General features: G+C 45.2%; 1 protein-coding gene across 2 annotated transcripts in view; it reads left to right on the plus strand.

Moving 5' to 3' along the window:
* Positions 1–13,241, plus strand: part of IBTK (inhibitor of Bruton tyrosine kinase) — a 65,031-nt gene that overhangs the window by 27,334 nt on the left and 24,456 nt on the right. For both annotated transcript variants that reach the window (XM_072142061.1, XM_072142060.1), the window contains exons 14-16: positions 11,986–12,068; positions 12,250–12,287; positions 12,700–12,796. In XM_072142061.1, coding sequence (XP_071998162.1) covers positions 11,986–12,068; positions 12,250–12,287; positions 12,700–12,796 — 218 coding nt within the window. The remainder of the gene's footprint in view (positions 1–11,985; positions 12,069–12,249; positions 12,288–12,699; positions 12,797–13,241) is intronic.

Consider the following 13,241-nt stretch of genomic DNA (forward strand, 5'->3'; position numbering starts at 1 on the left):
AAATTGTGAGCAATTTGGAGTGAGACTTGCGACCACTGTGTTTTGCGCTTAGTGATGCACATATCCATCGCAAAGACCGAAGTGGGAAAATTTATTAGGGCCCGGGGTTGGATTTCAATTAGGCACAGTCTGCCATTTCCTTTTTTATTTTACGTTTATTTTTTTCATAACTCAGCGTCATCTCATCTTGCATAGTAGTGTGCTTTAATACTTGGCTAGAAAATAGCCATAGGAGAATCCAAACGGCTTACTTACGCCTACAGTAGCGTTATATATATTTGATTTCTGGTTGATCTGCTGGTGGCTGTAGTTGCTGCAGTGCATCTACTAGCAAATTGTGAGCAATTTGGAGTGAGACTTGCGACCACTGTGTTTTGCGCTTAGTGACGCACATATCCATCGCAAAGACCAAAGTGGGAAAATTTATTAGGGCCCGGGGTTGGATTTCAATTAGGCACAGTCTGCCATTTCCTTTTTTATTTTACGTTTATTTTTTTCATAACTCAGCGTCATCTCATCTGGCATAGTAGTGTGCTTTAATACTTGGCTAGAAAATAGCCATAGGAGAATCCAAACGGCTTACTTACGCCTACAGTAGCGTTATATATATTTGATTTCTGGTTGATCTGCTGGTGGCTGTAGTTGCTGCAGTGCATCTACTAGCAAATTGTGAGCAATTTGGAGTGAGACTTGCGACCACTGTGTTTTGCGCTTAGTGCCGCACATATCCATCGCAAAGACCGAAGTGGGAAAATTTATTAGGGCCCGGGGTTGGATTTCAATTAGGCACAGTCTGCCATTTCCTTTTTTATTTTACGTTTATTTTTTTCATAACTCAGCGTCATCTCATCTGGCATAGTAGTGTGCTTTAATACTTGGCTAGAAAATAGCCATAGGAGAATCCAAACGGCTTACTTACGCCTACAGTAGCGTTATATATATTTGATTTATGGTTGATCTGCTGGTGGCTGTAGTTGCTGCAGTGCATCTACTAGCAAATTGTGAGCAATTTGGAGTGAGACTTGCGACCACTGTGTTTTGCGCTTAGTGATGCACATATCCATCGCAAAGACCGAAGTGGGAAAATTTATTAGGGCCCGGGGTTGGATTTCAATTAGGCACAGTCTGCCATTTCCTTTTTTATTTTACGTTTATTTTTTTCATAACTCAGCGTCATCTCATCTTGCATAGTAGTGTGCTTTAATACTTGGCTAGAAAATAGCCATAGGAGAATCCAAACGGCTTACTTACGCCTACAGTAGCGTTATATATATTTGATTTCTGGTTGATCTGCTGGTGGCTGTAGTTGCTGCAGTGCATCTACTAGCAAATTGTGAGCAATTTGGAGTGAGACTTGCGACCACTGTGTTTTGCGCTTAGTGCCGCACATATCCATCGCAAAGACCGAAGTGGGAAAATTTATTAGGGCCCGGGGTTGGATTTCAATTAGGCACAGTCTGCCATTTCCTTTTTTATTTTACGTTTATTTTTTTCATAACTCAGCGTCATCTCATCTGGCATAGTAGTGTGCTTTAATACTTGGCTAGAAAATAGCCATAGGAGAATCCAAACGGCTTACTTACGCCTACAGTAGCGTTATATATATTTGATTTCTGGTTGATCTGCTGGTGGCTGTAGTTGCTGCAGTGCATCTACTAGCAAATTGTGAGCAATTTCGAGTGAGACTTGCGACCACTGTGTTTTGCGCTTAGTGACGCACATATCCATCGCAAAGACCGAAGTGGGAAAATTTATTAGGGCCCGGGGTTGGATTTCAATTAGGCACAGTCTGCCATTTCCTTTTTTATTTTACGTTTATTTTTTTCATAACTCAGCGTCATCTCATCTTGCATAGTAGTGTGCTTTAATACTTGGCTAGAAAATAGCCATAGGAGAATCCAAACGGCTTACTTACGCCTACAGTAGCGTTATATATATTTGATTTCTGGTTGATCTGCTGGTGGCTGTAGTTGCTGCAGTGCATCTACTAGCAAATTGTGAGCAATTTGGAGTGAGACTTGCGACCACTGTGTTTTGCGCTTAGTGACGCACATATCCATCGCAAAGACCGAAGTGGGAAAATTTATTAGGGCCCGGGGTTGGATTTCAATTAGGCACAGTCTGCCATTTCCTTTTTTATTTTACGTTTATTTTTTTCATAACTCAGCGTCATCTCATCTGGCATAGTAGTGTGCTTTAATACTTGGCTAGAAAATAGCCATAGGAGAATCCAAACGGCTTACTTACGCCTACAGTAGCGTTATATATATTTGATTTCTGGTTGATCTGCTGGTGGCTGTAGTTGCTGCAGTGCATCTACTAGCAAATTGTGAGCAATTTGGAGTGAGCCTTGCGACCACTGTGTTTTGCGCTTAGTGCCGCACATATCCATCGCAAAGACCGAAGTGGGAAAATTTATTAGGGCCCGGGGTTGGATTTCAATTAGGCACAGTCTGCCATTTCCTTTTTTATTTTACGTTTATTTTTTTCATAACTCAGCGTCATCTCATCTGGCATAGTAGTGTGCTTTAATACTTGGCTAGAAAATAGCCATAGCAATAGGATAGCATCGTTTGGTTTTAAAAACTAAAAAACACACAAAAAAAAAAAAAACACAAAAGAAAGTAAAAAAAAAAATTAAAGTTATAACTCTCATTTTGAAATGTCACCCATGTCACCGAAATCGGCACTCCTCCAGCTCCTGCACCTCAGCCTCCTCCCCCCCAGTCTGCCCCCTCCCAGCAAAATTTGCCATTTGAACCGGCATACTCTGAGGAACTGTTTTCTGGACCCTTCCCACAGTCACAAACCACTTGTCCGGTTGCTGATGAGCAATTTTCCGATGCCCAGGTTTTCCACCAGTCGCAGTCTGTGGGTGATGATGACCTTGTTGACGTACTGGAAGAAGTGTGTAAAGAGGTGTCCGACGATGAGGAGACACGGTTGTCAGACAGTGGGGAAGTTGTTGTCAGGGCAGGAAGTCCGAAGGGGGAGCAGACTGAGGGATCGGAGGATGATGAGGTGACAGACCCAAGCTGGGTTGAGAGGCCGGGTGAACACAGTGCTTCTGAGACGGAGGAGAGTCCTCGACCAGAACAGGTTGGAAGAGGCAGTGGTGGGGCCAGACGGAGAGGCAGGGCCAGAGCTGGTGCATCAGCGCCAAATGTGTCAACTAGTGAAGCTCCCGTGGCGAGGGCTCCTGCGGCGAGGGCTAGATTTTCAGAAGTCTGGAGGTTCTTTAAGGAAACACCGGATGACCGACGGACTGTGGTGTGCCACATTTGCCAAACCAGGATCAGCAGGGGTTCCACCACTACTAGCTTAACTACCACCAGTATGCGCAGGCATATGAATGCTAAACACCCCACTCAGTGGCAACAAGCGCGTTCACCTCCGGCCATGCACACCACTGCTCCTTCCCCTGTGTCAGCTGATAGTCAGCCCCCTGCCCAGGACCCTGCCACAAAAACCCCATCGTCGCCTCCACGATCCTCCACAGCATCCACCAGCGTTCAGCTCTCCATACCCCAGACGCTGGAGCGGAAACGCAAATATAGTGCAACCCACCCGCACGCCCAAGCCCTTAATGTGCACATCTCCAGATTGCTAAGCCTGGAGATGCTGCCCTATAGGCTAGTAGAGACCGAGGCCTTTCGCAGCCTCATGGCGGCGGCCGCCCCTCGGTATTCGGTCCCCAGCCGCCACTACTTTTCCCGATGTGCCGTCCCAGCCCTGCACCAGCACGTGTCAGACAACATAATCCGTGCCCTGACCAACGCCGTTTCTGACAAGGTCCACCTGACCACGGACACGTGGACGAGTGCTGCCGGGCAGGGCCACTATATATCGCTGACGGCACATTGGGTTAACTTGGTGGAGGCTGGGACCGAGTCTGACCCTGCGGCTGGTCATATACTGCCGACGCCGAGGATTGCGGGGCCTACCTCGGTCCAGGTGTTTCAGGCCTACTATGCCTCCTCCTCCTCCCACCCCTCCTCCACCTCCTCCTCCGAACGACCATCCGTGGGCATGGCGCCATCAGTCGGTAGCTCTAGGCACAGCAGCAGTGCCGTCGCTAAGCGACAGCAGGCGGTGCTCAAACTGCTGAGCCTAGGCGATAAAAGGCACACCGCCCAAGAACTATTACAGGGCATCACGGCGCAGACTGATCTGTGGCTGGCACCGCTGAACCTGAAGCCAGGCATGGTTGTGTGTGACAACGGCCGTAACCTGGTGGCGGCTCTGCAACTCGGCAGACTGACACATGTGCCATGCCTGGCCCATGTGTTAAATCTGATAGTTCAGCGTTTCCTCAAGACATACCCCAATCTGTCTGATTTGCTCACGAAGGTGCGCCGCATCTGTGCGCATTTCAGGAAGTCCAGCACAGATGCTGCCATTCTCAGGGCAGCGCAGCGCCGCCTCCAACTGCCCGCTCACCGACTGTTGTGCGACGTGCCCACGAGGTGGAATTCAACACTGACCATGTTATCCAGAGTTTACCAGCAGCGCCGAGCGATTGTAGACTGCCAGATGTCAACTTCCACCAGAACTGGTAGTCAGGTCAGTCAGCTTCCTCAAGTCTACAATGAGGAGTGGACGTGGATGTCTGATATCTGTCAGGTGCTGAGTAACTTTGAGGAGTCAACACAGATGGTCAGTGGCGATGCCGCCATCATCAGCCTCACCATCCCGCTGCTTGGCCTGTTGAAAAACTCTCTGGTCAGCATGAAGTCGGAAGCTTTGCGCTCCTCACAAGAGACGGGGGAAGAAGATTCCCTTGTTGATAGCCAAAACACCCTTAGGTCTGTTTCTCAGCGCATATCGGAGGAGGTGGAGGTGGAGGAGGATGAGGAGGAAGAGGAGGAGAATGTTGGCGAGACACAAGAGGGGACCATTGTTGAGTCCTTCACTGTTGAGCGTGTATGGGCAGAAGAAGAGGAGTTGGAGGAGGAGGAAATGGACAGTCAGGCCAGTGAGGGAAGTGAATTCTTACGCGTTGGTACTCTGGCGCATATGGCAGATTTCATGCTAGGCTGCCTATCCCGTGACCCTCGCGTTCAAAGAATTCATTCCAGCACCGATTACTGGGTGTTCACTCTCCTGGACCAACGGTACAAGCAAAATCTTTCCACTCTCATCCCTGGAGAGGAAAGGAGTGTGAGAATGCATGAATACCAGCAGGCCCTGGTGCACAAGCTGAAACAGTATTTCCCTTCTGACAGCGCTAGCGGCAGAGTGCGTAGTTCTGCGGGACAAGTAGCGAGGGAGAGTAGGCGAGCAGGCAGCTTGTCCAGCACTGGCAAGGGTACGCTTTACAAGGCTTTTGCCAGCTTTGTCACCCCAGCAAGACACTGTCACCTGTCCCCAGTCTCGGCAGAGTAGGGCTGATCTTTACAGAAAGATGGTGAGGGAGTACGTAGCTGACCATACCATCGTCCTAAATGATCACACAGCTCCCTACAACTACTGGGTTTCAAAGCTGGACATGTGGCACGAACTGGCGCTGTACGCCTTGGAGGTTCTTGCCTGCCCTGCCGCTAGCGTCTTGTCCGAGCGGGTTTTCAGTGCAGCTGGTGGCATCATCACCGATAAGCGTACACGCCTGTCGACTGACAGCGCTGACAGGCTGACGCTTATCAAGATGAATAAAGCCTGGATTTCTCCTAATTTCCAATCTCCACCAGGTGAAGGAAGCTCAACCTGAATAATTTATCCACTCCTCCTCCTCCTCATTTTCCTCCTTCTCCTCCTCTTTGTACAGTAAAGCAGAGGAAACTGGCTATTTTTTGACAGGGCCCACTGGCTCTAGCTATAGTACTTTATGCATTTAATTTTTATGGAGGGCCACCGACCCGGTCCTCTGTTTTAAACAATTTTTGGGAGTGCCATATACAGGCACTCAATCTATTCCATTTTTCTGGAGGGCCACCTACCTGCTCCTCTGGTTTGAAAACTTTTTTGGACTGCCACATACAGGCACTCAATCTATTCCATTTTTATGGAGGGCCACCTACCTGCTCCTCTGGTTGGAAAACTTTTTTGGACTGCCACATACAGGCACTCAATCTATTCCATTTTTATGGAGGGCCACCTACCTGCTCCTCTGGTTTGAAAACTTTTTTGGACTGCCACATACAGGCACTATCCAAATTGAATTGTCTCCATAGCAGCCTCCACACGTTGTCTCCATTGCTACCTCCAAAAGTCGTCCATATAGCTGCCTCCATACATCGTCCCTTTATCAAACGAGGTGTGTCAGGCCGAAATTTGGGTTGTTTTCATGGATTCCACATCAAAGTTGTTAACTTTGTCGCCACCCTGCTGTGTTATCCACAAAATACACTGGCAAACTTTTACCATTTACGGATATTATTTCAGCGCTTCTTGCGCATCTGTTTACATTCCCCTCACCCGCCATATCCTAAACTTATAAGAACGCTACTACACTTGATCTTATACAAAAGGTTCTTAGAAGTGCTGTTTGGGGAGTAGCCTAGAGACAGGGGCTTGGATTGGCGAAAGCTCGCCTGGCAGCGGAGCGCCAGCTCCATGCCAAGAACCAACTAACATAGTTTTAACTGCAGCACCTTTAATCTACTACTAGTTCACTGCCTCCATACATGGCCGCCTTATCAAACGTGCTGTGTCAGGCAGAATTTTGGGTTGTTTTCATGGCTTCCACAACAAACTTGTTAACTTTGTCGCCACCCTGCTGTGTAATCCTCAAAATATACTGGCAAACTTTTACCATTTACGGATATTATTTCAGCGCTTCTTGCGCATCTGTTTACATTCCCCTCACCCGCCATATTCCAAACTTATAAGAACGCTACTACACTTAACTTGGTGCAGGCTGGGACCGAGTCTGACCCTGGGGCTGGTCATATACTGCCGACGCAGAGGATTGCGGGGCCTACCTCGGTCCAGGTGTTTCAGGCCTACTATGCCTCCTCCACCTACCACCCCTCCTCCACCTCCTCCTCCTCCGAATTACCATCCGTGGGCATGGCGCCATCAGTCGGTAGCTCTAGGCACAGCAGCAGTGCCGTCGCTAAGCGACAGCAGGCGGTGCTCAAACTGCTGAGCCTAGGTGATAAAAGGCACACCGCCCAAGAGCTATTACAGGGCATTCCACATCAAACTTGTTAACTTTGTCGCCACCGTGCTGTGTAAGCCACAAAATATACTGGAAAACTTTTTTCATTTACGGATATTATTTCAGCGCTTCTTGCGCAGATGTTTACATTCCCCTCACCCGCCATATCCCAAACTTATAAGAACGCTACTACACTTGATCTTATACAAAAGGTTCTTAGAAGTGCTGTTTGGGGAGTAGCCTAGAGACAGGGGCTTGGATTGGCGAAAGCTCGCCTGGCAGCGGAGCGCCAGCTCCATGCCAAGATCCAACTAACATAGTTTTAACTGCAGCACCTTTAATCTACTACTAGTTCACTGCCTCCATACATGGTCCCCTTATCAAACGAGCTGTGTCAGGCAGAATTTTGGGTTGTTTTCATGGCTTCCATGTTAACTTTGTCGCCACCCTGCTGTGTAATCCACAAAATATACTGGCAAACTTTTATCATGTACCGATATTATTTGAGCGCTTCTTGCTCACCTCCTTTGGTTCCTCTCTGCCACCCATTGGTTTGAAGCCTGAGTCCATTTAGGGTATGTCGCCATGCCACTCTCTAGCCTGCCGCTGCTGCCGCTGCCTCTGCATGCCGTCCCCTATAGTGTCAGGGTCAATTATTGCATGTTTTAGATGCTATCTAGCCTCATTCTGTCACTCTGTCATGGTCATGCTGTTGCCCATACTTTTGGCATAATGGTGCGATTAAGCAGCCTCAGAGGCATCCATGCATGCTGCCCCTGCTGTTTCCTGTCAATTTCCGTGGTGTTTCCATCCTTTTCTGAGGTTCCCAGGTGTTTGGCCAAGCTTCCCTGTGCAGAGCCTTGGTCCCCTTCGGGAAAAGTTCGTCTCGAATAACGAGTACCCGAGCATTTTAGTGCTCGCTCATCTCTAGTAACAACGCTAGTTATGTCCTGGTACCTGTTAATTATTTATGAAAAGGTCTCCATGCCAGGACATGCTCGATTACACTATTTTCGGTATCCTATGGTATTGTTGCCACAATAGGATACATAAACTACTGGACCCACTTAACCCTACGCGTTTCGCCGTTCTCACATAGCGGCTCCTCAGGGGTCTAAATGTGGGGAGGTAGAACCAAAAAAACGGGTCCTCACACAAACTAATAGTATATACAAGAAAGATAATTGAGATAAATTGAATCAAATCCGATTACAATTCCAAATAGTCACATATGATATATATCTATCTAGATACTCAGCAGACAACAGTTTAGTTATATTACAGTCTTATGAGTTCCTACTTTTCTTATGCAATGTACCTTTTTCACATTTGCATTAAGACAGGATATCTATAGTGTGACTAAGCATATCAGCAGAAGGATAAATCTGTTCTGGCAGATATATGTGTGGGCGTAAGTCCCATGTGGTATCCTCTAAATATACTTCAAATGCTCCAGCCGGTATAAACATATATACATATTGCACTTGCCCAAACAAAATATGTTATTCTGTGGTGACAGGGAGTATTCTAGATTGCATACATCCCCAGGCCTAATGCAGATAAACAGTTAGTGGCTCAGATGTATTGCACTTGCCCGGATAATTCATAGGTGGCTTATCATGAACTGTAAGCTAATGCAGATACACTACAAAACAGTGGCAACATGCACGACAATGCAGAACTACTATATGAAGATAGTTGGTATAAATCATTCATGCACAACTAGTGTCAGTAAATATACAGATACACTTAAACCGGGTATATGTGTGCTTAATTTACCCAATTCATACAGTAGAAAATAGCATGATTAATCAATGGAAATATTGCACTTGCCCAAGTCTTATACTGAACCATGCAAATTATTGCACATCACCCTTAGCCAGTAGTACCATATGAGAGAGGAGGTACACAGTAAGCTACAAAGCTAAAACAATTATATGCATAACCAGCCAAAATTAAGGAGACTTAGCTTGAGTGTATGAGGACCATCCTGACGCCCAGACCGCCTAGCTATGGACGTACCTTTACTTCTCACCTGTGGTGCTTTTATGTGGCCTGCTGGCGTCCTCTCAGGGTTACCGCGCCTGCGCCAGTCCAATACGGCGCGATTCCGCCAGTGTGTGATAATAACTTCCGGGTAAAGGATATTAGTGGCGCATGCATTTTAGGCACATACATTACGGCGCATGCGCCAAAAAAGGAAATTTAGGCGCATAGATTAGCAAAGGGCGCAAATACCCAGTCCTGACCCTAGAGGGCACACCCACCATCATATATGTATTTAGACTAGGTTAATGTAGTCCTTAGTAGAATTATGCATTAGAGGTGATAAGGAACGTCTATTAGAACCATTATTTCATGGTCCTTCTGTTTAAAACTCTTTAATTATGTGTATACCCTCAAAAGACCAAGATGTGATTGGGACAGAAACAATCCAGAGAGCACCTGACTTCACCTTTAGCAGTCGCCTTTCCCAGGGACTAATTAATGTCTCCCGGTACTCAGATACCCCCAGGACTTACGTGCTCTAAAAAGCCTTCTCGAGTTGGTGTCTTGGAAGGTTGAGCATCTCCTAACCCGTTTACAGGCTTTGCATTTTCCACATTTAAAGGTACCCACTTGTCTATTCGTGAGCCAGGTATTATGAACCGTGAGGGGTGGGAGTAAAGTGGCTCTTGATAATTCTATCTCGAATATTCCTACCTCTGCGATATGTAATTGCGGGTCTAGCAGGGATTATATCTTTTAAGTCCGGGTCAGTTGACAGTAAGACCCAATATTTTTCAAAGATATGTCTAATCTCATTATGTTCCATATCGAAAGTACCGATAACTCTCATGGTTTGGTCCTCTTTCTTGGGTTTTGGGGGTCAGTAGTGGTAGTCTAGGGGTTTTATATCCCTCGTCCTGTGCTCTCTGGATAATGCTGCGAGGATAACCTCGTACTGCAAATCTCCTACTTAATTTGTTTGATTCCTCAATATAGGTAGCATCATTCGAGCAATTTCGTCTAGTCCTTAAAAACTGACCCTTCGGTATTCCCCGACGAAGGGATAGCGGGTGAAAGCTTTTCCAATGTAGGAGACTGTTGCCCGCCGTTTTTTTTTACGAAATAGCGTCGTGGAGATCGTGTTCTTTTCAGTTCTACTAATCAGAATGTCTAAAAAGGGAATACTTGTCTTGTGGATCTCTGAAGTAAACCTTAGTCCGATTTCATTCACGTTGAGGTGATTCATAAAGCTCGTGAACTCCTCACATGTACCAGACCAAATTAAGAAGACATTGTCTATATAACGTGTCCAAAAAACAATACATTCAGACCACTGTGCAGTATTTTCAGAAAACACGATCTTGTCCTCCCACCAGCCCAGGAGCAAGTTGGCATACGTGGGAGCACATGGGCTCCCCATCGCCGTGCCCCTGAGCTGGTGGTAGAACTTAGAATCGAAAACAAAAAAGTTATACGTTAATATAAATTCCATTAAGTCCAAGACAAATCGATTTATGTTTCATGTAGAATCTAGAACGGGCATCTAGAAAGGAGGAGACAGCCTGTAAACCTGCAGTATGCGGTATTGAACTATACAGGGCTTCCACATCAATACTGGCTAGCCACATTTGTTCCCCTATTTGTATGTCTTCTATCTTATTGAGGAGATCTGTAGTATCTCGAGTGAATGACGGTAGGGCTGATACAAATCCTCGTAGGATCTGATCAGTGTAGATACCTATATTTTGTGAGAGACTATCGACCCCGGAGACAATGGGTTTACACCTATGAATTATCCGGGCAAGTGCAATACATCTGAGCCACGAACTGTTTATCTGCATTAGGCCTGGGGATGTATGCAATCTAGAATACTCCCTGTCACCACAGAATAACATATTTTGTTTGGGCAAGTGCAATATGTATATATGTTTATACCGGCTGGAGCATTTGAAGTATATTTAGAGGATACCACATGGGACTTACGCCCACACATATATCTGCCAGAACAGACTTATCCTTCTGCTGATATGCTTAGTCACACTATAGATATCCTGTCTTAATGCAAATGTGAAAAAGGTACATTGCATAAGAAAAGTAGGAACTCATAAGATTATCTTGATTATCTTTCTTGTATATACTATTAGTTTGTGTGAGGACCCGTTTTTTTGGTTCTACCTCCCCACATTTAGACCCCTGAGGAGCCGCTATGTGAGAACGGCGAAACGCGTAGGGTTAAGTGGGTCCAGTAGTTTATGTATCCTATTGTGGCAACAATACCATAGGATACCGAAAATAGTGTAATCGAGCATGTTATGTCCTGGCATGGAGACTATTCATAAATAATTAACAGGTACCAGGACATAACTAGCGTTGTTACGTATATGTTGGTTGTCTATTTGGAGACAGTTTGTCTCCTTTTTTAAAAGGGATTTATTAAAAGTTATTTTTTAGATGTTTCTACCTTTTCTGTGATTTTTTTTTTCTATGTTTCGGAAACATACTTATTTTTCCCTGCTGACGGGTTGAATGTCAGGCTCTGTGAATTTACCGCACACATAAATAGGAACCCGCAGTCACCATACTGCAGACATAAATCACAGGAAAACATAAATGCACACTTGATAAATGCACATGAACTTACATGTCATGTATAAAAAACAAGTGCACATGAGATTGTGCTGGAACCTCAGGGCATCATAATGGAAAGCCGCCCCCATGCATCTTCTCCTGCTACATGCCCCGTGTGCAGGAGTAAGTGCCCCAGGTTTATTATGCTTGATTTTGATAGATAGTAGAATTCCTTTAATAATCTGCAAGGGAACTGTTTTCTTCAAGTCCGCAACTAGAGAACAAAATGAGAGAAAACTAGTTTGTATATGTCATGTTTTTACTTTCAGGACTTCTTTTGGTGATGTAACCATAAGATCTGAAGATGGGAAAGAATTCCGATGCCATAAATGTGTCCTGTGTGCAAGGCTTGGTATGTTAATTTTACTTTTAGGCCCCTTGCACACAAACTTATGGGGGACGTATATACGGCATATTTTCTATGGGGAGGGGTGAGCAGTGCGTGCCCTTGGGGTTTGCCTGTTTTTTTTTTTTGTTTTTGTTTTTTGATAAGTTCTTTTTGCAATCATTTTCTCATTGTTTTTACATTGCAGAATATTTTCACAGCATGCTTAGCAGCTCTTGGATTGAGGTAAGACAGGTTTGACAAATCCAGGCAAATATGTTTTGAAATAAAATGCCATACTTTAGTTATGATTAAAACCTATATCTCTTATAGTCTTCAGGTAATAAAAATAAACCTCTTAATTGATGGCGACAAAGACTTATCATTAAGCGAGTGTCCTGAGCTCAATCGGCACACATTCAACAACACATTCCGTGTTGAACGACCTGTCATAAGGTTTCCAGAATATAAAACATCAAACTGTTATTCAGCTAAATAGGTTTACAGCTGATGTCGGTTTGTAGGATTTTAGGTACATTTACAAATGCTAATACATTTTACCTTATATGGGATCAAGGTATTGGTTTTGCATAGTAGATGAGAGGGAAAAAAAAGAACAGAAACGCCTAAATGACTCCAGATGTTTTTTCTCCTTCAGGCAAGATGCTGTTCTGCCTTAGAGATGCCTGTGCACTCTGAAGTTTTAGAAGTCATTCTTACTTATATCTACACAGATGAGGCTCCTGTAGTCAAAGGTAGGTGACTTGCATCTGGAGAGTGTTTCTTCTCCTAGATATTTTAAGATGAACGTCGAACATGGACCCAAGAAAAGTGAAGCTGTCCCATGCATAGCATTCAGCGCATTCTTTGTATTTTTGATAGCAACATGTAAGCTGTAAAGACTTCTTAAAGAGTAACTGTAAAGTTTTTTTTTCCCCACTAGTCAATAGCTTTTGGGATGTACAACATCTTTGCCTATTATCTTTATTCCCTATACCCTGTAGTTTTTTTGCTATCCCCCTCCGATTACCGCATTGCTGCTGGAGCTGCTTCCTCTACCTGTGCTGATAAGCCCCGTGAGTCCGTAGTTTGTCTATAGTTTATCAGTTGGTTTCATGGGAGGGGAGTCGCTGCTGCTCCCTGCTCAGAGAGGAGGAGGTCATGTGACAGAGCTCTCTCTGTGTATTTAGCAGAGCTGGA

Source organism: Engystomops pustulosus, chromosome 3, assembly GCF_040894005.1.
Source record: "Engystomops pustulosus chromosome 3, aEngPut4.maternal, whole genome shotgun sequence".
NCBI classification, from domain to species: domain Eukaryota; kingdom Metazoa; phylum Chordata; class Amphibia; order Anura; family Leptodactylidae; genus Engystomops; species Engystomops pustulosus.